At 38.7% G+C, this 24,003-nt stretch overlaps 1 protein-coding gene across 2 annotated transcripts; it reads right to left on the bottom strand.

Moving 5' to 3' along the window:
* Positions 1–6,735: 6,735 nt before the first annotated feature.
* Positions 6,736–15,630, bottom strand: LOC132132733 (uncharacterized). 2 transcript variants are annotated; one of them, XM_059545234.1, is made up of 2 exons: positions 15,556–15,630; positions 6,736–9,818 (listed from the first exon to the last, which is right to left on the bottom strand). In XM_059545234.1, exon 2 carries the CDS (start codon positions 9,783–9,785, stop codon positions 8,022–8,024), a length of 1,764 nt encoding a protein of 587 aa, XP_059401217.1. In that variant the 5' UTR covers positions 9,786–9,818; positions 15,556–15,630; the 3' UTR covers positions 6,736–8,021. The 2 variants fall into 2 exon arrangements, with proteins under 2 accessions (XP_059401217.1, XP_059401216.1); XM_059545233.1 differs by lacking the exon at positions 15,556–15,630 and adding an exon at positions 10,836–11,031.
* Positions 15,631–24,003: the final 8,373 nt, after the last annotated feature.

The following is a 24,003-nucleotide window of genomic DNA, read 5'->3' as shown; positions in this document are numbered from 1 at the left end:
ATAAGCACCGCAGTGAATAGTAAAGACAAGAAATCCATGACTCTTGAAAGGTTCAATTTCCTCATTGTGATAAATGAAAAAGCATGTAATGTAATGCTAAAATAAAGAATTGGATTTCGCTTAGAAACACTGAAGCAGTTGAGTGCTGTTCTTGACCTCAGAGAATATAATACTGTATTGTTAAAAGGCAATTCTATTATTTCTGACAGTCCAACTCCTAAATTGTTTACAATATGTTACTGAACAAATATATTAAAACTTATAAACTGGTAAAACTGGACTAAACTAAATTATCAACCGATTCATAGCTTATATTAGGTAGCCATCAACAGACAGGAGCGACAGACGTATTAAGATGAATCGTTTCTCTGTCCATCAAATAACATACACTTTTCCTGCACAAAAAGACAGAAATAAAAACAGTGAAAGCAAAGCCAGAGAAATGTACCATTGTTAGGTAAATCAATTTATTTTAAATATCATACTGTTTTTATGTTGTCTCTAATAATCAACATGCACATAAAAATCTGTATTTTATTAATTTTATTATTTATATATTATTATCAATATAATATAATCATAATAATAATAATATCAATAATTTAATTAATAATATAATACATTAATTTATGTTATTATAATATTTATGCTAATATTGTTCATTTATGATTATGAACGTGGTATGATTTTTTTTGCAGTACATGAAAAATGAACTTAAGAAAGGAATTATGATATATTATTATATTTTATATCATTAAGGAATAATTCTTATATTAAATGTATGTGTGTGTAAAATAAATACACAGGCATTAGACAATGTATAACATACATATACAGTATAAATATGAATTAAGTTTATTTATTTAATTTTTGGCAATACACAATGTAGTAGTATATACTATTATTGCATTCTGAAAACAACTTTTGGCGTGTCTACTAACCTCATGCCAGTTTAGTGTATCACGTGGCAGCCCAAGATGGCAGTGAGGACAACAGCTGACAGATTCCTCGGCCTCCTCCTCCTCCTCCTCCTCTCCCCTCTTTATCTCCCTCGGCCTATCACTGTCCCACAAGGGGAAAGACACAGAGCGAGAGGAGTGGGCAACTCCAAAATGAGGTCTTGGGTCTCGCTGGTAGTGCAAACGCTCACCACTGGGGGGCAGTGTTAGATCCTCTCTGTCCACCTGCAACTGAAACAAAACCTTTACTAAACTCCTCCATCTAGTGGACACATACGGGAATGGCACGTTATATTTATCGGCTACATAATTTACAACCAGCTGAAATGGTTGCAACAAGATACTGAATGCATGTCAGATCAATGAAATCCAACCCCAGAGTCTATCGATAGCTATAAAGGCAGACAAACCAGATAATAAATCTATTAAAGCATGCCCTATATTTGATATAGACGCATATTAAGGACAAACATGAGTTTCTCACTGTACCTGAGACATGTTGTGGTCTTCGATGGGGAGAGATTTCAAGCAGTACCAGCAGAGTTCAAGGGCGACTCCTATAGCTATTGAAGAGCATGCTCATTATAAATTAATTACTTCACATACTCCACCTACAAGATCTGTGAGCACTATCAGTCTTATTTTCATTCTATATAGCCTAATGCCATTTCTACAATGTTTTATTTATTTATTTTTCCCACAGAACAAACCGCCCCAAATATCCAAGAGCAGGCCTGTGTGCCGGCCATTTCCCATCATCCACCTGAGTACACAGCATCAGCATTTCAGTGCCGAACATTTGCACAAGGACAAACTGTTCAGCATTTTTAGTGTACCTTATCTTTATTATCAGTGTAATAATTTATCAGCTGGTTAACAGTGATGGGTTCAGACGTACTGTGTGTGTGTACTGGAGTCGCTGCCAAGGCCTGTGCAATGTTTGGCATCTGGCCGGATTCAGATTTCTCCTGTGTAACACAACAGCTCCCTTCCTCACATGAAACGGCCTGTGAAACAACCCATAATGAAATATAGTACAAGAGAATGAGTCACAGTGTTTAGGGACAGTTCACACAGAGCACGTTTATGCATTCACTTGCGCTGCTTTTTAAGCGTTTTTTATATGCAAACAGGCGTGCTGTGTCTTGTTGCTTTTTTAGATGTTTTTATGATTTTAAATAAACTAATTGGTCCATTGAAAATAAAGAAAAAACTCTGACCTGTTCCTGTCGGTCCTGTGGAGAGTTTTGTCCCTTGTCACTTTGGTCAGTCGTACTCATTCTGTATTTTTAAAAGAAAGAGTGAGTAAAGAGTAAAAAATAAATAAATAAAACATGTTTATATTGTTTTTGTTTGTTTGTTTTTTACATTTTAATAAAATCCCTGACACATGGCTGGACTTTTCCAGACAGTGCCTTGACAGTCAGTCTCAATTACTGCTGTTTACCCCTCAGCGGGAGGTTATCAATTAATCCATCCGCCTACGAGTTACACTCAGAGGCTTGAGTTTTCCCAGCCAAGACCTTTTAACTCACCCTGACACTAGCAAAACATCAACAGTTAAGTGTTGTACTCATGGAGGGCTCACTTACCCCACTTGGGCCACTTGGCTGTCGTTAACCGTCCCCGCCATCTCACTGACCTCCTGTTCCCGTGACAGCAACCTCTTTTTGTTTATCTGCTCTCTCGTTCTCTCTCTCTCTCTCCTTAACCCCCTCTTCTCACGAAACGGAAAACTGTGGCCATTCAATATTTGATGAATCTCAATGGCTCACAAGCAGATTTGCTGTAAAGAGTGACAGCAGTGGAGCTCAGGTGTCAGGCCTCATCTGCCTCGGTCAGTCAGCAGTCTGGACTCCCCAGCTGAGGATAAACACCCCTGAGGGACATTTTACCCCATCTGCCATAATAGCACTTGATGTAAACATCAAATAGATTACGCCCTCGAGACAAGAGGGCTGTTTGCACACACAGTGTAGATCTAATAAAGTAGAGTGAGTGTGAGTGCATGGGGAGCAATATCAGCGAGTGTGTGTTCACTTGTTGTCCCTGTGGGCTTTTAGAAAATAGACTCTCTTAAAACACACTTTTAACGCTCTCATGTAATTTGTCTGCTGACAATATCCAACAGTATATGCACACATTATCAAAGGACTTTTTTCTGCATTGTCATTGTCATCACATCTTACATGCTTACACATATTTTAATACAAATATTTAATAAACAGGAAACACTATTTTACAGTGTCCTTTTCACATGTATACACGCACTTAGTAATAACAGTACATTTTGCATAATCACATCCATAAACCAAACCCTAATCTTAACCCTAACCCTGTTAAGTACACATTGTTAATTTATATTACTCAGAACTTAAATATATAATTACAATGTACACCTTAAAATTAATTGTAACCACCAAAAAATTTAAAACATATTTAAAATGTTTCCACCACAGAATTGTATTACACAATCCATTTGTGTTTAATCACATTCTGTGATGGAAATTATATTTTAAATGTATAACTAAATGTTTAATTGGTCAGCCTGGGGGCTGTTGTAAATGTGCTATAAAAATAAAATTGAAATTGAAAAATTGAAACAAATAAATATAACCTCACATGAATTATAACAATTGCTTAACCAAAACAGCTTAACCAAAGCTAGTGACATATTTTTTCTTCTCTCATCATGTCTCATATTTCATATCTAGCTCTTAACAGACACTAAAAGAGAGTTAGAGAGCCTTTAAAGAACTATACAGGGGCTAAATGGGTTCTTTGTATGGCAGTGGTGCTATGAAGCACCTCAACCACCCAAAAAAAAAAAATAAATAAAAATTAATTAAAAAAAAAAATAAAAAAATAAGTATATATATATATATATATATATATATATAGCTGTACCAAAAATATGATAAAGGCATGGCAAAAAAGGAGCCTACATCAAAAAGAGTAGCATTGGAATCTATTTGAAATCCATTACCTTTAATAACATAAATAAATAAATAAAAATCAACCCCTGGGACAAAGAAGAGCCCACAGTTGCCAAAACATCCATGAATATGAGAGTGTTCAGTGCTAGAGAAGCCTGCAGGCAATGAGCTTGTTACTGTGAAGGTGGTCCGCCACTTTACAGAGCTGCTGGATAAGTACTTATAGAGAGTGAGTCACTCAGACCTCCACCTTTATTCTCTCGGTTTCATCTGACTCCATCAGCTCCTCAACCCTCTTCACCTTTTCTTTTATAAATGCGGCACCGACCCAACCGGCAGATGAATAAAATGTTAATGTTGTTTTTCCACTCTCTGTTAACCTTCTTGCAGGTGTTTCTGCGGTGCTGATCGTGATCAACACTTTTTTTGGCTTGAGTGTCATAATACAGTTTCTATCCTTCCATTTACATCAATACACTTCAATAAAGATAGCAAGCCACATTAATCAGACTTCATAACGTGATAGATGGCATTCCTTTTGTTTTGCTGTCAGAGCACACAAAGCTGTTTAATGGAAACATGACTGCTGGTGCATGCTGGGAGCCGAGAGCCTGACGCCTGCCTCCCCTGCCAGTTCTGTCAAAGATCATTCTCCCCCCGGCGGGTGAAATGGAACATTTTGAATTGATTCCGAAAGAAAATAATTTCACACAGTCTTTAAAATGAAACCTCTAGTACGTGACATTTTAAAGCTGTATCCACCGCCATATATTACAACATGACAGTGCACGTATATTCGTTTGATGCCAAAAAAATGGCATAAATGCACATCCTGTGAGACACAACGGCAGACTCTGGCAATCAGCTATTAACGGACACACCGACAGCTCTTACGGCGAGAGCAGAGGGTATAATTGAATGGTAATTACAAGGTAATTATCATCATGGATAAAGGTTTGGCATACAGAGAAGGATTGGGGGAAGAGGAATTTTTTATTTTATCTTTTCTTTTAACAACCTCTCCGAGATTTAAATGATTCTGTTCAATTATGGCTAATCACTGAAATCCAGGAAGGACGTAAATGGGGGTTGTCTATCTACAAAGGCAGCAGAGAGCTTCAAGGCACTTTGAAGCACCTTAGAGAAAGTTTCATCCCAGAGTGTTTTTCCTGTGCTGTGTTGGTTGGTCGGCTCGTCAGAATGCATCATTAGAGCATCTGTCTGAGTCACACAGTCATTATCAGCCACTTTTTACCTCTGAAGTACTGGCTCCACTGCCATCAGGCTGTGTTTATGCCTAATATTTGCATGTGCATGCATGTGTATGTGCGATCACGTGCCTGAGCAACAGATGGAGCCGCGGCATACATTTAATGACTCAGAAAATTTCGTGTGTGAAGGTTTTGAAGAGTCGGGCGTCCATTTACAGTAATTACCGCTGTAACTTAACAGACTCTTTGCATATTTCAGTGAAACTGCTTCAGAATGGAGGTTGAGGCAGAACGTAAGTGGCCATGACTCACCAGCCTCCGACAGCAGCGCCATGAGACTTCGCCACACTTATGCTCATTCATGGCCCTCTGTGTTTTGACACAAAAGCTGAAAGAAAAGGAATGACAGAAACACATCAGAGGCAAACAACTGTCCCTCATAGCCGCTGCACTCTGGTCACTAATGGAACATTTTCAAGCGACCGTCTACCACCGCAATGGTTAATTTGCAGCCAGATCGACCACTAAGGGCTGCTAGATGGGAAGCCGTAGATGTTTAGAGTGCATCAGCACGATAATGAACATCTATTTGGGGTTAAATCCCACTATTATCGGTCGCCAAGAGGTCTTAGTGGTGTTTTAACCAAATGCTGTGTAGTTTGAATTAGACCGCAATGCCTTCTGGTAATAGGTGTGTTTGTGTCTTGCCTAATGCAGGTGTTTTTAAGCATTATTGAGTTCTGCATTGTGTCCAAAGTCAGTGTGTGGGGGAGTGGGCTGGTGTTTGTGCCTGTGTGTATGAGAGAGAGAGAGAGAGAGAGAGAGAGAGGGTGTAAGTGCTTGAGGTTCTGCAGTGGTGCATGGCAGTAGATGACTCACCCGTCAATCATGTGACTCATTAATCACTGCAGCTTTCTCTCTCCCCACCCCTCTCTTTCATTTGGTCTCAGTGTGTCTCTATGTCTATTCCCTTCACATTACTCGCCTTTTATTATTCAAAGTTCTTTTTATTAGTGAATGACTTTCATCTAGTGGTGTCTTATTGAACAGCATCATTCTCAGGAGGTTGAAAACATTTTTTGCAAGTTAAAGCCTGCATTCAGATGCTCTTACATCTTCTTTCATGTAATTCTGTACATGTTTTGCTCTGATGCTTGGTAAACATGTTCCATTTTAATAATCACAACAAGTTCCAATGACTGTTTGTTGGGGAACAGGATGCCACAAGTCATGATTGCATTACTCGTGGCATCCTGTTCCGCAACAAACATTCATCCATAAAGGTTTTTAAGAAACATAGAGCTGCATATCTATGTGTTTCATTAGAGATCTTCTCAGACACACATAGGTACGTGAGATTAAATTCACTCTGTAGTCTGTCAGTTTGTGTTTTCAGTGTTCTGCTGTAATATGGCATGACAAAATGCTTGTGGAAAATACAGATAAAATTCAAAGATGTACTGGGCATGCTGGTTCAAACTGTGTGTTGTCAAATGCAATTTCTGCTACAGGTGAGATAAGACACGTCATATATCATCCTTGCAAGAACCCTCTGTCATACAGAAATTTATTCATTTCTGCTCAGGATATGATCAAAGAAGTTCCAATAAAAGATCTGTTAAAAAAAACTGACTTTAATAAAATAATTGCTTTTATTTTCGTCATATAGCAAAACTAGTAATCAACATGCTGTTATTTACACATTGCACACACACTTGTTTATTTGACACTGTACAACTTACAATTGGGAAGTTGACAACAACATATTCCTTTCACAAGACAAATCACTGATGAAAAACACTTTTAGAGTTGTCTTTCTTTGTTTTGTTTTTTTTTATTAATTTTTTTTAAATAATCACAGTTTGATCAAGGAAATTTTCCCCAAATTTGTCTTTTTTTTATTTTTATTTTTTTGTTTTGTTTTTTTAAGATGCAAATACAGATAGACGTGCAAACTGTTCACCCTTAGAGTATTCCTCACAAACTTCAGACATTTTCAAACTTATTTTTAGGAACAAACTTTACAGTATTTTGTTGGCTCTCAAGAACATCGGAGGTAACTCATAGCAACAGGGGCATTTTTCAAATTTGTTCAAAATTTTGGCAATATGTTAAGTTTACTGTAAATCACATGTATACAGGTATTCCATCAAGCAGATTGACAGGGCACCAACCAAGCAAAGATATTCACCATTTTTTCATTTCTGTGAATAAAATGGAAGATTTAGTTTCAAGCATTGTTTACAACGTGTGTGACAGATTTTTTTTTTTTTTAAAGTGGTGCAAGACCTGCATGCACGTGGATGAGCTAAAACAGTGATCAGTATTAAGGCAATAGGAACATTGATCAAAACAAATCAAACAGACCCTCAGTAAAAGCCTGTAATAATTTGACAGTTACTTGTTTGTGTAACTAGTGCCATAGCAATTATTACTGTGCCCTGCAGTGTCAAGAATGCAACCCCAAGCTTTGCTTTTCAATTAATCAAGTGTTTCCTAAAGAAAATAAATCTTTATATAAACATGGGTCTCTTGCAATTGGCACCAAAATGTTTTCTTTGACCATTTTGTCTGCTTGTTTTTGTTTTGTTTTTGCATTTTATTTTTATTTTTTTCCCATATGCAAGAGAATCAAAAACATACCTGAATGAAACCTTACAAGTTCACCTGTGTATTCTCTCACCAAATTAAAATGTAAACTGCGAGAGAAACCAAATGAGTACACGCAGAGAGGCTCTGGTATAGCATCACCATCTCTTCCGTTCCTGATTTGGAATTTATCAAAACACAAGAGTGGAGAAGAAACACCTAACTGTCTTTTCACATCCCTGTCACAGAAACTCTCTGTCAGCTTTTTCTCCTCACTCTTTCATCGCTTGTTTCATCGCTTTAGAATATCCTGAACTCTCTGCTGACTAAAATAACCTACGGTTGTAATAAATCTTCTCTATGAAGTTCTCCAGTTCTTCATCACTCTGCTGTGGAGACTCCGGCTCATCGTACACATAGTCTGGTGGGTAGATGTAAGAAGGTACTCTCCCGCTTGGAGGAGAACGTGGTTTGGGCATGGGGAGAGCCTGGTAAGTTCGGGGATGGGGGAGAATGTAATTAGATATGACAGCGTCCGGTTGCGGGTAGGGGCTCTGGGAGCGTTGCGGGGCTTGTGCCCATTTCCAGTCCCTGGCCTTAGGCCTGTCTCTGTTCCTACGGTTTGGAGGCTTCAGACCATACCCCATGGAGTCCCCAAAGTTGTAGTCAAATGACAGAGCAGGATTTGTATAGAACCGCGGCTTGGGGGGCGGGAAGAAGACCGGGTAATAGGCTCGATATGGCTTCTGATAATAGGGGAACGAAGGATAGGCCAGAAACTGTTTCTGCGGCTTAAACCAGTAGTCCTGCTTGCTGAGCTTGCCTTTGTTTTTCTCCTTGTACCATTTCTTATTTGGATTTACTGTATAAGAGGATTTCTTAGGTGGCTTGGGATATTGATATGCCTGAGGCCTCGGCTTGGCTTTGAGAGGAACTAGAGGGCGAAAACGAGGAATGTTGCTCGGGGGTAAATCCTTCCTCTTTTTCTTCTTCTCCTGAACATCGCTGATTATTTCGACCACGTCGTCAGCAGGCAAGTGCAGCTTGCTGGAAATCTCTATCAATTTGTCAATTGTCTGGGGATCCATCTCATCATCGTCATCATTATCCTCCACCTCGTTTGAACGCTTGTCCTCAGCCACGTTGTTTAGAAGAGCTGCCTCCTTCATGTCTCTCATGTAGGATGATGCTTTCTGCTTCCTGCCCATGTAGTCCAGAAGCATGTCAGAGGCGATGTCTGCCAATCTCTGCTCCTCGTCACGTGCCTCCTGTGCCTCTGCCTCCTGCCGCCTCACCTCATCCTGCTCTTCCCGTGCCCGTGCCTCCTCCTCCTTGCGTGTCAGAATCTCCTCCTCCTCTTCCACAAAATCAAAATCATCCATGAAGTTTCTGTCAAGCTGGGATGGGTTTCTCGTTTGCTCCTCCTGCCACTTAAGCTTCTTGGTTGCCTGGGCCAGTTGCTGGTTATAGGCTTTATAGCCTTTTAGAGGTGGGAGGATCTCATTGTCTTGCAGTCCGAGGTCAATATTTTGGAAATAGCCCCTGGTTTTGCGTTGAATGGGGTTGGCAATGTTGGACTGATTCCGCCCATCCATTCCTCCAACCGGATTCACTTTGTCCTCCTTCACACTCCCACTTTCATCCTTTGGCTTTTCATGTCCCCAGTTTTCCTGCCCTTGCTGTAATACCTCTGACAATTTCTCTGTGTTCTGCTCAAGGTGTCCCTGATTAATTTTTGCCTCTATCAAGAGTCCTTCTTCAGATTCCCCCTGGGTCATCTTCTCTCTAACTGGGTGGTCAAGAGCCTCAAGCAGAACCGAGGCTAGAGAACTGGCAGAGTCCATATCTGAGACATGTTCCTGTCCCATGGGTTTCTGGAGCAGGCGGTCCACTTTCCTATGCGTCCAAGCAGGTCCTTCTGCTGCTCCCGGGTCCTCTTTTGCCAAGTTGAGAGCCTCATCGATGCTGCTGCTGACTGGAGATCTCTGCTGAAGTGCAGGGGCAGCCAGGGCCAGCAGTGGGGTGAGGCTGAGGAGGACTAACAGGAGAGCTGAGGTGCAGGAGGGGTAGCAACAGCAGACCATGACCATGCAGAGAGGACAGGATGGGGGAGAGGGGAGCACCTTACAAAGACAAAAGAAAAAATGGTTGATTGGTCTGTGTTTTTCATTTTTCTGAGCATTAACAAGACTATACAGTTTATTGACGCTTATATTTTAATATCTGTATCAACAGCAGTATAACCTGTGAGAGCTGAAATCTGTTTAACTAAATTAGTATGGTAGAATAATACAACGTGCGCTTGTTTTACAGCAGTACGTCATTAACAGAATATATTATCACTTTTTAAATCCAATTATTTGTTATGCTTTAAAGTGACCCCACACGAAAACATACATATAAGGGCAATACCGAGCGAATTCCCTGTGGTTGCCTCTTCACCTATCACTTCTGGAGTCGGATTAGCGAAGCGCCACAGCAAGGCGACATATGGTCAATGAAGCTATATTTAGTGTAAATCGTCTTTCTTGACTCACAAGGGAATTGACAGCATGCATAAAAGAAAACTTATAAGTTCGCATGTGCTTTCTCTCACACTCTCCAAAAATGCAAACTATCATATAATATAATATAAAAGCAATATAACCGTTGTAACCGTTTATTTACATGCAAATCTGTACACTCTCTCCCCTTCTTTCGATTTTCAAACAATGAACTTCCGACGAACTCTTTAGATTTCTTCTTCTTCAAAAAAAAAAAATCAGCATTCTGAGGCACACATTCCAAAAATAAAACATATTATAAATATAAATAAAATATATTTTTATAAATATTGGATTGATTTAGCAAAGACGAAACAGAGAACACATATCAAGATTACCTTGTCGGGAAAATACTGATGCGGATTGTTGTTAAAGAAAAAAAAAAAGAAGTGGGGAAAGACGTTTAGAAATTTATGAATGAAACGCTTGTTGATCGGTCGACCGGCATCTCCTAGAATGACTTGCACTGAGATTCAACATCATCTCAAGGTAAGTATCAGCAGAAAACGTATTATCTTGACCTTCGTAGCCTCTCTTTGTTTTATATGGAACTATAAACTATTTATCGAGTGCGTGTAGGAATGTCAGTGCACTTACCTGATTTCCCGAAACAAATTAGCTGGAACTCAAAACCGTGTGCTTCTTGGATGAGGTTTTGAAATAACCGCTATCCTTAAGTTCATTTAAAACTTGAGTTAAAGAAAGTTTGCTTCCCACAAGAATGATTTGAAATACAGTTCGATCTGTCTTGTTGAGAGATGAATGCGGAGCGTGATTTTCTTTCAGTACCACGGACAGCGCAACTCCCATTTGTATAGACGCGTCTGGACACGTGATCCTCGAGTCATCCCGCCGCTGTTGACGTCAGACTCTCCATTGATAAGAATTACGTGTCTCGTTTGAACTCAGAGGGTACGCTATGGTGCTCCGATGAATGAACAGAGATTGCATGAATGAAAGCGTCTCTCCATTAAGAACGGAGCGCTGTTGTACACAGTGAAAGCACCACTGCTAAAATAACTCATACAGAAATTAAATCTAATTGTGGCTGAGTTGATTAAACACTGGCGATTTGCTTTTTTGAACATTATACATTAAGGTTTAAATATCCGTTTATTCGAAATACGTAGGATGTATTTATAGAGTATACCATGCACCTAGCATAAATTGACACTGTCACTAGTAGACCCCTTTGGCCTGTTGATTGTTTTCGAGGTGGCCTTAATCAGAGCTGGATCGAGAGACCGAACGGCTGCACCCACTGTGACGCAGGCGGTTCAGCTTCACTGCTCTACTTCGCTCAATTTCCCAAGCTCGTTCAATTTTCCGCTCTTTGTCTCCTGCCGAACCTGACTTTTATCCATCTGTCTCTAACGTCATTCTCATGTAGGCTAATGTTTTCAAATTAAAGTTTTTATTTATTTATTAATTATGTGCATGTACAGGTAGCTTCAGTTGATTCAATTGACCTACAAATGATCCAGAAATAGTCGAGACGTTTCATGACGAGTGCAACCATACTTTAGCATTCTCTCGCTTGCAATTACGCTTTTATAGATAAGAATTCCGTCTGACGTGGTTTAGAACCTTTTTATGAATACTGTAGGTTTTAGGAATAGGCCTAATTGGAAAACGCTGGCGTGGCATTAGAGCCAACAGCAATCCCGCCAATCAGTTTATGATTCGTGTAATTGGATTAGTTGCAGTGCGGATATTGAAGTCCCACGAGCCACACTAGAAATGGCAGCATCAAAGCTGTCTCATTATAGAGTGGGAACCTTATTTCAATATTTCCAAAGGTTGCATCCAGACTTGTGCTCTTGAATTGGCATGAAACTTTAAGACCCGGCCTAACCCTATTATGGTGTATGTTTGCTTTTTATTTGTTTTGTTTTTTTATTGTTATTTCCAGGTGGCCTACTTAATCAGGTTGATGAAAATTGGTTCGAATTAGAACCTAAAGGGTTTTGCAGCCTGATGTCACTGGCAAACAGTTTTAAGAACCTTTGTAGCCCATGTGGCACATGGTGCTTTATGAACCCATAAACCAATACGCTTATCTAAACAATCTAACGAAACATTGAAAGGGAAAAGAAAAACACATTTAAAACAAACAAACAAATAAATAAAATCAATAAATTTCTAAAGAACCACCAGTTCAAGAACCATATACAACCACCTTCACTGCAAAACCATTAATTTTAAGGGTGGCACTTAGTAGCTATACTTAGCACGCTCCATATAGTATAATTACAATACCTGATTGTATCAATATTTTCCAACAGATTCAATGCCAATAAATATTTTATGTTATTTAAACTGTAGACTAAAGAAAAATGCGGCATGCAACAAAGGCATTCACAGGAAAGCGTGTATATTTGAGTGTGAATGCGTGTCCTTTTCTACCTTGGTGGCGAATAATTTAAGAGCTCAAAGGGCCAGATTCTGATACGGCTTGGCATTATCTACTGCCACTCAGCATTAGCACAGTTGCGACCCTTAACCAGCGCTCTCCATCCCCCGCGCTGACTCACCTCCTTACTGCCCATGTACTTCACGCAGGACCCAAAATGCCCACTCTAGAAGAGAATGAATACATTATATGTTAAAAACTGAGTTAAATCAACGAGAAATTGGCAAAATAGCAGATAAAAGCGCTTTTAAAGTTTTTCCTGGGTGTATGGGATGATGAGAGTTATTGTTAACACCTACACAAGGAAAAGATTCGTCAAGTTTTAGAGGGCTCTGTAGAAATATTGGCTGCAATTATGAAAATGTATGTTCAGATACACTCAAAAATGTCCACCGCCTAATGGAAGTGACATAACACGCTCATGAATAAAATAATTCCTACTCCCACCAGACTGAAAAGAGCATCGTCCTGGGATCGATTAATTCTCCCATTTCACATTTTACTCAGCTGCGGCTCGAGCTTAATGGTGTGTAGCCCAAGCTCGCGCCCACACACGAGCACCGCATCTGTTTGAATGGCAAATTCTCGTAAGCGACTGCTCTCCTGAGGCGACAGGCTCTGATTTGTCGAAAATGTCTGACTGAAAGGTGCCCCAGTACGGAATGAGCCCCGTGACACATTCAGTCACTTGAAGCTGACGATTTAAACCGATTTATGAGAGCTAATTTCCACGTAAATATTGACAAAGAAGCACCGTCCCCATCGCAGACAGTTAATCGCTCTTTGACCGTTGCCACTGGACTAACTTGAGGCTAGCAGTGATCCGTTTGTATATGTATTACGCACGATGTCACAATTTCAATAATATCGACCCAGGGGAGTGTTTGACCTCGGAATATCTTAGTATTTACAGTTTGCACAGTTCGTTACACTGCGAATGAAGCGTAGTCTGTCCTCGCGCGCCCGTCGTCATTCAAACAGCTGTTCTGCGCGCGTCATTCACCAAAAGTGCTTACTACTAGTATTGTAGCGTTTTAATTGATGACCTTTGTCAGCAAAAATATTTTTTGGGATAAATGCACAGATGATAACACCAACATGTTCCTTATGTTCTGTCGCAGAAAACGACATTTTGCGCTGTAGGCTAATATAGGCTACAGCCGATTGGAAGCAGTTGTGCTGTAAAAATACAGTTGTTGGAAAGATAATATGATTATCGTAAAAAAAATTGTTTCCAAATATATTTGCGTTTAGCATCTCTTGCGTTTTTGTTTAGAGAACAGACCAAAGGGCATTTTCGCCGAGTTATGGGATTAAACCTTTTGGTCAGTGACATATTACGTCGGAGGTTGGCTTCGTATTTGGAGTTAATGAGCCGATTGATATCAGCCAGAGTCATCGGTTCCCTGCCATCAATCTCTTTTTCTTTCTCGGGGAGAAACGATGGATCAGCTCGCACATAACATTCTGACTTGGTGCGATGGTGAGATGTTCAGATAAAACACGCATTTAGCCTACATTTGTTCAGTAAATACGATTTTGAAAAAAACAAAAATAGTGATGTCTCGAAATTTTTAGAGACAAAAGGGTCAAGACAAACCATTTAAAATATTTTACGTATTTTGTGTTATTATTATTACAAATTATTGTAAATACGTTAACCGGTCCTGTTAATAATATGTTGTGGATATTTGTGCAGACTTGAATTTCGACAGAAAAAAAAAACATATTGCTATGATACGTTAAGTTTTAATATCTCGGCATGATTTTTAATTCACTAAACAAATTCCGTAATATGTAAGCTAAAAGATCATATAGAATCCAGTATCACAAAATGTATGAAGACCTTTAAAGGAATGCTAAAATAAATTGGAAATTAGTTCTAAACAAGCTATGTTAGTTAAAATCTCAAATATGTTTTATAAGTAGTATTTATAAATAAGTGGCCGAGAAACAATCACATGGAGTCGGAATGACAGGCTATATAAATCTTATGTTTTGACAAATTTAGCCTAATGCAAAATACGTGTTAAGAAATAGCCTATATTTCGTCATACATTGGCCTAAAATACAATTTATTCATTTATTCTAAGACAAATTATTATTTTATGTTTTAATGAAAGGTTACAAGAAAATGTATTGCTAGCCTAGATGTGGAAGTATACAGCTATCATTCTAATTTTTACATGCATTTTCATATGGGTATTTTCAAGACTTTATTAAAGACTTAATTATATTGTCAACAATGTATAATAAAGAGGGTTTAATAAACTGCTTTGTCTGAGTGTATATATATCTCTTGAAAATAATTCCAGGAGAGGGCGCTATCATTACGCGTTTCCAAACGTTTTGACTTATGGTTCCTCTCTGATGTTGTACATTTCACTTTTAAAGTTGGCATCAAGGCAAATATTGGGGGGGGGGGGGCTAAACTATTAATTTCATCAATGACAGAGATTTCAAAAAGATATGGGCTATGCGTCCTCTGAAAAGCCTTTTGAAGATTAAAGTCGATGGAATGCACAAACGAGTAAGTATAAGAAAAGTATCAGAAAAGTAAGATGAAACAAAAGAAGATGAACTGCAGAATAAAACGTAAACAACAAAAATGGTGGCCATTCAAGAGTTAACAACCTCAAAAAGTAAAAACGAATTATTAAAATATCATATTTTTCTCACAAATTGTCACTTTCGATTGTTATAGACCCGACAGTGTCAAACTACGAGTAGCAATCCATTTATGAACCTGCAGATCAGGGGATCGTCTTCATCATTTTTGTTTTCAGCCACATGACTGTCGGTGTTTACCGAGCTCGCGACGCGCGCATGCGCACCTCTGCACAACACACATACACAGTTACGCGCCATAAACACGCGCGAACTTGTTGTAGGAGCTGCACTTACATGTCCGAGAGGCCTTTCAATGACGGCCTCCAAATGAAATGACTTGCCTTAAAGGGACTTTGACAGAAGCCCAACAAAACATTTACGTTGTGGCAAAGTCGTTGCCACGTTCCATTTATACCATGACAACGTTGCGGTCTATGACGTGCTCGCGACATTAGTAGCAATGTAGAATTGTAAGGGCTGGAGCAATGTCCTGACCACATTTGTTCATTTCTTATGCCAGATAACAACCATTACTCTTTATGTGTGTAGTTATATTTTGTGGTTAAAAACAGCCATCCAACATATGTTTATATTATATTGTAAGTCATCAATCTTTTTCTTAATGCTAACAGTAAATTAATAAATTAAATCAACACCTGCCAACGTAAACTGGAGTTTTTTAAAATATATAAATTCAGTATAGGGTTGTGTAATTTAACTTTTATTAAAAATATGCATATGATATAATATAATGTGCATATAATAGTATTTTACACATACGGAGATGACGTGATAAGATAATGAGGACAGCACCACATTAACATCACCATTATCTGTTTTTGTGTCATTTGACATTGGTATGGCATATGAATGTACGAGAGCGAGCCTCCGCACCAAACGCTGATTGTCTTGTCTACAGGCGAGGAGAACGATAACATCTGTGTAATTTCAACACGATGACGGGCCCCACTGGAGCAAGCGCAGGAGATGATCTGAGTTGAGCTAAGTACTATTAATCGTTTAATTACCACTGGCTGATTCAGTCCATCAAAGCCCTCTCCGCATCGCCTCATACAAATTCATCCATTATGAGGTCATTCATGCCCTCGTCAATCAAATCGCACCACCCCCAACCAGCCGTCATACCAGCTTGTGTTTTTACAGTGTGCAACGATAGGTGACATGAAAGGAACAGTATCTCTTGTCCTATTCAGTGCTGCACTCGGTGAACCAGATGGTTGTGTTGGTTAAGAGGAATATGTTTAATAATGAGGCCTATTATGACTGGAGATTAGCGCATAAGCCTCGGTACAACGACGGAAGATTCATTGAGGATATTTAGATGAAACAGATGGAGGCCAGCACGTGCCCCCTCAGATTTCTGAGCCAAGTGGATTTTAAATGCAGCTTCCAAACGAAAAAAAAAATTGCAGAATAATATTTTTTATATATTTGATACAATCACAGCAGTGTGATTAGATCATTCAGTGCACAGCATCAGCTGCTAAATTCAAATCTGCGTTCGCTGGCTGACGCTGAGCCAGAGACAGACGCGTACGTACAACGCTTCATGATAACCAATCAGAAACTATTCTGTTGCGCTTATGGATGCAATGGCCAATCAGAGACGTCCAGAAGAGTCATCACTGAAACGCGGTGTTTTGTTCACTTGCTCGCTGACTGAATTATTTAGCGAATTCTCTCATCAGAAACAACAAAAAGTGCAGATGTGCGTACGAATGTAAGTAAGATATTCGTTTCATAATGTAAAGTGCTTCAGTGATTTTAATGGGAGTTTTTGAGAGTGCCTGAACTCTGGCTAGACTGAATGAAAATGTTTTTTGATAATGTAAATGTTCTTTACTCTCTGTAAAATGAAAGTGTTAAAATAAGTATCTTACAATATTGTTATTAAAATTTACATTAAATGCAAATTCAGTCGTATTAAAAATATTTTATGGCATGATATGGCACTTAAGTAAAAAGTCAGGTTTTTATGTGTAGTTAATAGATTACACTACATTTCCATATATTGATCAAATAGCAATCTATAAAGGTGCAAAACGCGTTTACCTACACATATTTGAGAAACGAGATATTTCCTGATATATTAAGCATGTTTGGAATTGTTTTGAATAAAAAGGAAAAAAAAATAATAAAAAAATAAGCCTATATCAGTTATACAGTGCTTTCGTAGAATGACTTATACCCCCGACCCCGAACCCCACTCCCCCGAAAAATGTGCCCCCTCAAAAATCATGAATGCATGACGCCCCTGCCCATCACTGTGCAAGAGCTGCATTACAAAACACAATATTCCATCTGCATTCATTGTAGCAATATTGCCTCTCAGTTTATAATGGCTTTATTCTCCACACTCCAAAGGTATTATAATCTCTTTCATTTTATGTCAATAGGAGAGCGTTCACTCTTAGGATTTGTAAACATATGTCCAGAATAATGCTCTCTTTGCTTCACTTGCTTCTCCTCGAGTGTTGTTTAGTCTGCAGATCATTGACTTCTTAACTTTCTTTGTAGGTTCCCCGGATATGATTCATTTGTTTATACAAATGCCATCATAGGAAGTAGGGTTTTTTTGGGTATAAGCAAATAAGAAACAGCATATAGAATATCTGTGGCTATAGGCTCAGATAGACGATTTAACAGGTGCTTATTAATGAATCATATCATGGATGTCATATCTGACGCAGACACAAAGCAAATTGCGCAAGATAGAAGTTTAGCAGTTTGGACAATATAACTTGGTTTTTATATTTCAACCAACAAAAATACTTCTAATGCTTGTTGTCAAAATCATGGGTTGTGGAAATTATATTTAGGACCACATAACTGTCTCCATCCCTCTCAATTTCATTCACAGCAAATTAAATATGGCCGTTATAATATTTTTTTATATGATGCATTAAAAATGAATAATTCAAAAGTTTTGGGTCAGAACGTTTTTTTTAATTATTATTATTAATAAATAATATCATACATATTCATTTTATTATACTCATTTATTTAGCAAGGATACTTTTAAAAGATCAAAAGTGACTGTAAGGACATTTATGATGTAACAAAACATTTCAAATAATTGTTGTTCTTTTGAACTTTATAATCATCAAAGAATCACTGTTTCCACAAAAATATTAAGCAGCACAACTACTTAACACTGATGAGAAACATTTCTTAAGAACAAAATCAGCATATTAGAATGACTTCTGAAGGATCATGTGACACTGAAGACTAAAGTAATCATGCTGAAAAATTCAGCTTCGCATCACAGGAATAAATTACATTTTAAAATGTATTCAAATAGAAAACATTCTAAATTGTAATAATATTTCACAATACTGTTTTTTTTATCATATTAATGTAGCCTTGATGAACATAAGAGACTTATTTCATACGTTTGAACGGTATGTACACACACACATACACGTTGACACGTAACGCATTTGTATTCTCTTACAGTTCGAATATGATTATTTCTTTAAGCTGTATCTTGGTGGGTGGTTTTTAACAGTGTTTTCCAAGTACAGCAAAGTGTCAGGTGTCCACTGGTGTGCAACGACCTTGCTGTCCCAGATAATGTTTTGATAAGGACATACCTGCTCCACTACAGCCCACCATCATTCACCCACACTGCCTCTTCTTTGGACCGCTCTTAAGGGTAAGGAGACCAGATTTCAAAACCACACAATATTTAAATTACAGATTTGTAATAAACAGATTGTAGGCTACACCTCGCCAGCATGTGCTAATTAAATATTTTCTGCAAATAAATGTATAAAGTAGCAACTATGTTTTAATTATGAATAACTATAATATAAAAAAACTGTGTATACTTTTGTACCTTCACTAAACATTAAAACTGCTATGAAAAAAGCACTATTTACAGCTACATGGTTCTAGGGTTAGACAGTAAATCAAAATTGATGTATACACAATGATTTGACAGACTTTTCACTTGGCCATTCAGTTTCCTTAGGAACTTGTCATTAGAAAAGTGATTTTGAGTGCCGTCTGTCAGTTCAAATTTAATTAGAAAATGACAGGTGTTAGGTTTGATTCTCTTCTACAAATTGGTTCAAATTGAATTAAGGAAGTGATTCAGAAATCTGATTCAGTAATTAGTTTGCATCAAAACTCACAAATGTTCACAAAAAACAAACAAACAAAAAAACAATATATATTACAGTATTGTAATGTTTAGTTTTTTTACTGTATTTTTACATTGGTTGAAATAAATTAAAATATTAAATATTTTATTCTTATAGGGAGAAAAGACTATTTTTCTTTATGTTGTTATTGTATTTTACTACCTTGCAGTGAATATTTGTAATTTACTTTGCAACAATTAAAGAAATATTAACTTTTAAACCATTCAAAGCAAAAACAAAAAATATCCAAATACCATTAAAAAGATACCTGGACATCAGTGGTTCATCCGTAATTTTACGAAGCTATGAGAATACTTTTTGCATGCAAAGAAAACAAAAATAACGATTAACTTTATTCAACAATGTGTCAGTCTGAGTCAGTCTCCATCACCATTCACAAGAGTACCATGATGCATACGTGTGCATTCCTCTGCTTGTAAACAAGGCGCAGCGTGTTCTAAGTCAGAAAGCAGCTCCTGGTAGTTGCCTTGCTGTTTACTTGCTCTCAGATTTCATCAAAAATATCTTAATTTGTTTTCAGAAGATGAACAAACGTCTTATGAGTTTGGAACGACATGAGGGTGAGTAATTAATGAATTAAGAATTAAAATTTTGGGGTGAACTATCCCTTCAATGCACACAAACTCACATATAAAACAATGCAAAAACAAACTGATATGCATTACTGAGAGTAGAGACAATTTGAGAAGTCTAAAGTTTTTATTGTGACTCTTTAGCTAGTCATGGCACAGCTGCAATGGCTGAGCAAACTGAATGAGTCATAGCTGCAACCGCTTTAAGAAATTCGAAAAAGTTACATTTCCGATTTCTTTTCATTTACATGGATAGCCAGCTCCCCACTCAGCCATTATTCTATATAGCCACTTTCAGTTTAATAAAAGAATAGATTTCATTTGATTGTGTTTCAGCAGAAGTCTTTGAGAGCGTTTAAATGGTGACATCAGTTTGTTGCTCCCCATGCGTATCCGTGTTTTAGATTAAGCTAATTGGATAACCACGGCAAGTTAGGTGCTAAATTGCTTCATCTTTTCAAGCGATGAACAATTATTAATTTTTTTTTTATTTTTTTTTTGGTCAAAGCCAACGAGAGCAGTGCTCACAATTACATGACTCACGGATGTGATCTGCCTTTTTCCCACTTCTTCCCAAAAATCTTGAAGGACAGAATAGAAGCATATGGCCTCAAGATCCACACAATACTGTAATTTAAGCAGTGTTTAAGCATTAAACATAATTTCTGATCGATTTATTTTCACTATGTGCAAAAATTGATGCAACTGCAATTACTTGCAATTACTTTCCTATACTGCTCCTTGCTTGTTTTGGTTGCAACTGTCAACTGAAAACACAGTGATTAAAAATGAGTCATATTCTGAGTCAGAAATTGTGTAGCTTTCATGGTAAATCAGGTGACTTGCCAGCATACATGAACACGTGTATATGGTTTCTTGTCGTGACGCATCTTTGACGTGTAACATACAAGACAAACATTCACTTTTGACTTCTTTTCTTTCCTTCTTTCCTCCTTTTTCATTTTTGTTACTTTCTGCCATCTGAACTTTTTCAGCTAACGCATACATTTTTATTGATTTGATACAAATGGAAAAAAACATGGCAAAATATAATAGAGACTGCGAGAATGATAAAGTGAATGAAAAGGACAGAAGATGAGAATAGTGAAAAAGTAACAAGTTTGTGGGATAGAGAAAAAACAAATACAGATAGATTCAAATACTGGAGGGAATCGGTCAATAAGTGAAAAAACATGATTAGAAAAATCAGGGGACAGTGGCGAAAGGAGAAGAGGGATGGAGTGGCAGGGACTGAATGGAGGAGGGTAAGAGAGAAAGAGGTACAAGGGGGGACTGGGGAAGAGGTGGGTATAGAAATAGAGGGAGGGCTGGTGATCCTCAGGGCTGGATGACTCACTTTGCTGCAGCCGTTTGTGCGTCACTGGCGCAGGGCTGGAGGAGGAGATAGTAGAGGTCTGCACATTTAATTACAACCTGCCAATTTATATACAGTGTACACACACATATTCTCACTCTCTCTCTCTCTCTCTCTCTCTCTCTCTCTCTCTCTCTCTCTCTCTCTCTCGCTCTCTACCCTCGCTGCCCCCCCTATAATGCCAACATATGATAACATGAACGTTCAAAGACCCCCACATCTATACACATGACAGCATTTCAGGCCACAGAATTTCTGCACTTAGACTGATGTGGACACAAAACCACTCATCAATGCAAATGTAGAGTCCCGGCAGCTTGGCATCATGTCAAAGGCAATGCAGAGAGAGAGTGTTTACAAGGATTTAAACCTTCACAATTCCAGGTGTCACAGGATAAATTAAACAAAACGGATGGAAAAAGCCAGGCAAACAGATCCCAGCTCTAGCTTTAAAGGCAAATGTATCTTGTCAGATAGTACAAAACAACATCTGACAAAAGTCTTACTTCAAGTGGAATGAAACCTCAAAGATCATCACCATCGCATTAACAGATAACGTCTTTTAAAAATCATGATGGCTCCGGGGCTCTGAGGGAGTAGACTATTCTCTGAACATTTCCGAGCAAGGCAAAGACACATATCACGGTGAGAGATAGGGACTTCAGGTTACAAGCCGCAGAGTTGTCTTGGCACACAATAGACTGGTATAAAAGCCATTACGGTTGTTTTTGTGCATTTCCCACTTGCCCTTAACAGAGTACCCTGGGTCTTTGGTGAAACAATGGAAGTGTATTTAGTACAGCTTAGTTGGAGAGTCCCTCTGGGTGTTTTTTTTATATCTAGAGAGCGTTGTAGAGAAACTGATCATAAATTATAAATTGAAAACCTTACGTTGGGTTCGTCCTCATCCTCCTTCCAAACACAGAACACACTTGCACTCACACACATTCGATCTCTCCCTTTGGAGCACACCTTAGCCTCCTAGAGCGGCAATTACCCCGTGAGTGCCCATAAGCCACACTCGCTAGACAATAGCCGCAATCAGCCACCCTTTCTTGAGCCGCGCACTCTGTTCCGGCTTTCTTGTTCAAGAAGAGAGCAATTTAAGCAAACAACAGCATTCCAAGGAAATCATAAAGACAGAAGAGACTGCACGCTGCTCCGATGATTGGCCAATGCGGCAGCACGCTCTCAAAGAACACAAGAGGAAAACATAACACACCACCATTTAATTTATGCTCTAATATGGCAGCTGCTGATTGGATTGAAGGGATCATCGTGCTTTAGTATAAATGCCCCAATGGAGCGACCTCAGAAAGCGAGACATTGTTCAATCAGAAATGGGTGAGCCGAGTGTGAAGCCATTGGCCCCGTCACTCAAAACATGGTGAACAAATGTCAGGCAGATTTCGCTATGAATTGTTCACTATGATCTCAAAAGAGATCTGCGCTAGCAGGCCGACATGCATTTCAGAAATACAGAATAGGAACCTACGGAATGAGTCAGGCTTTAGGTGACATCATAAACAGCTTGCCATTTCCACGCTTGAACTGCACTTATTTTCAGTCAAATGGCTTTGAAACGCTTCAGCAATCACCCCTGACTGTGAAATAAAGGCATTTTCTGTCCTTTTAAAATAAATTTCAATAGACCACCGAAAGGCAGAGTAGCACACAAGTATAATAAAGCTGATTACAGACCCCTATGCAGCAGCTCTGGGACACAGCTCTTACTCGTCTGACAGTTTTATTCCCATTTAGTGTGTGGCGTTTATGATGCATGTTTTTCAAGTGTTTTCAGCAAGCTGTTGTAAGCCTGAGGTGTTTTAATACTGTCAGAGTGCAAATGAGCAATAACAATCATGTAGACATGATAAATGGAAAAGGGAGGATGAACAGACTGATACGGCGAGAAGAAATTGCAATGGAGAAGACAGAGATGGATGGGGGGAGAGGACAGTGATGATTGATGCCAATGTGACGTTAAATGGGAAAAAAGGGCGGAGTGGGAAAAGAAATAAAAAAAGACAACTGGGCGACACTCACAATACATCTCAGATTTGAGCCGATGCTCCGCACTGCCGCGTGCCCACACTCGCTACGCAACACACTTACAAGTTCTACACACCCTGTGACATCATGATGACAGAGCGAGTGGTCATGTGTATTGTCCAGTGATTGGATGGTGGGTTATTCCGATGCTAAACACGCATGTGAAATTGTGTCTTTTCACATTAGTAAAGTGACCTATTGGAGGCGGGCTCTCATTTTACATTTAGAGAGAGTGAGAGAGAAACAGACAGACAAAACGGATACAGAAAAAGAGAGACGGGGACACAAAGAGACAAAGAAATATGCATGAAGCAGGTGAGTCACCATCAAACAACGGTCAAAAACAACAAGTGGGAATTCATTTTTTTGATGATAAACATTAATTGTCATCTTTTCGGTTGTTGTTCAACAGTACGCAGACCAATACTAACCAACTGCAGAACCATTACGTCATAACAGTCTGAGGACGACAGCACCAGACCGACTGTTTGAGAGCAGAAGTGGGCGGGGTAGCAGTCCGATGCCGGAAGTGTACGGAGTTCATGTTTAGACGTGT

The sequence above is a fragment of the Carassius carassius genome, chromosome 49 (genome assembly GCF_963082965.1).
Source record: "Carassius carassius chromosome 49, fCarCar2.1, whole genome shotgun sequence".
Taxonomy (NCBI): domain Eukaryota; kingdom Metazoa; phylum Chordata; class Actinopteri; order Cypriniformes; family Cyprinidae; genus Carassius; species Carassius carassius.
The sequence above is the reverse complement of the archived record's forward strand: the minus strand, read 5'-3'. Positions and strand labels throughout refer to the sequence as shown.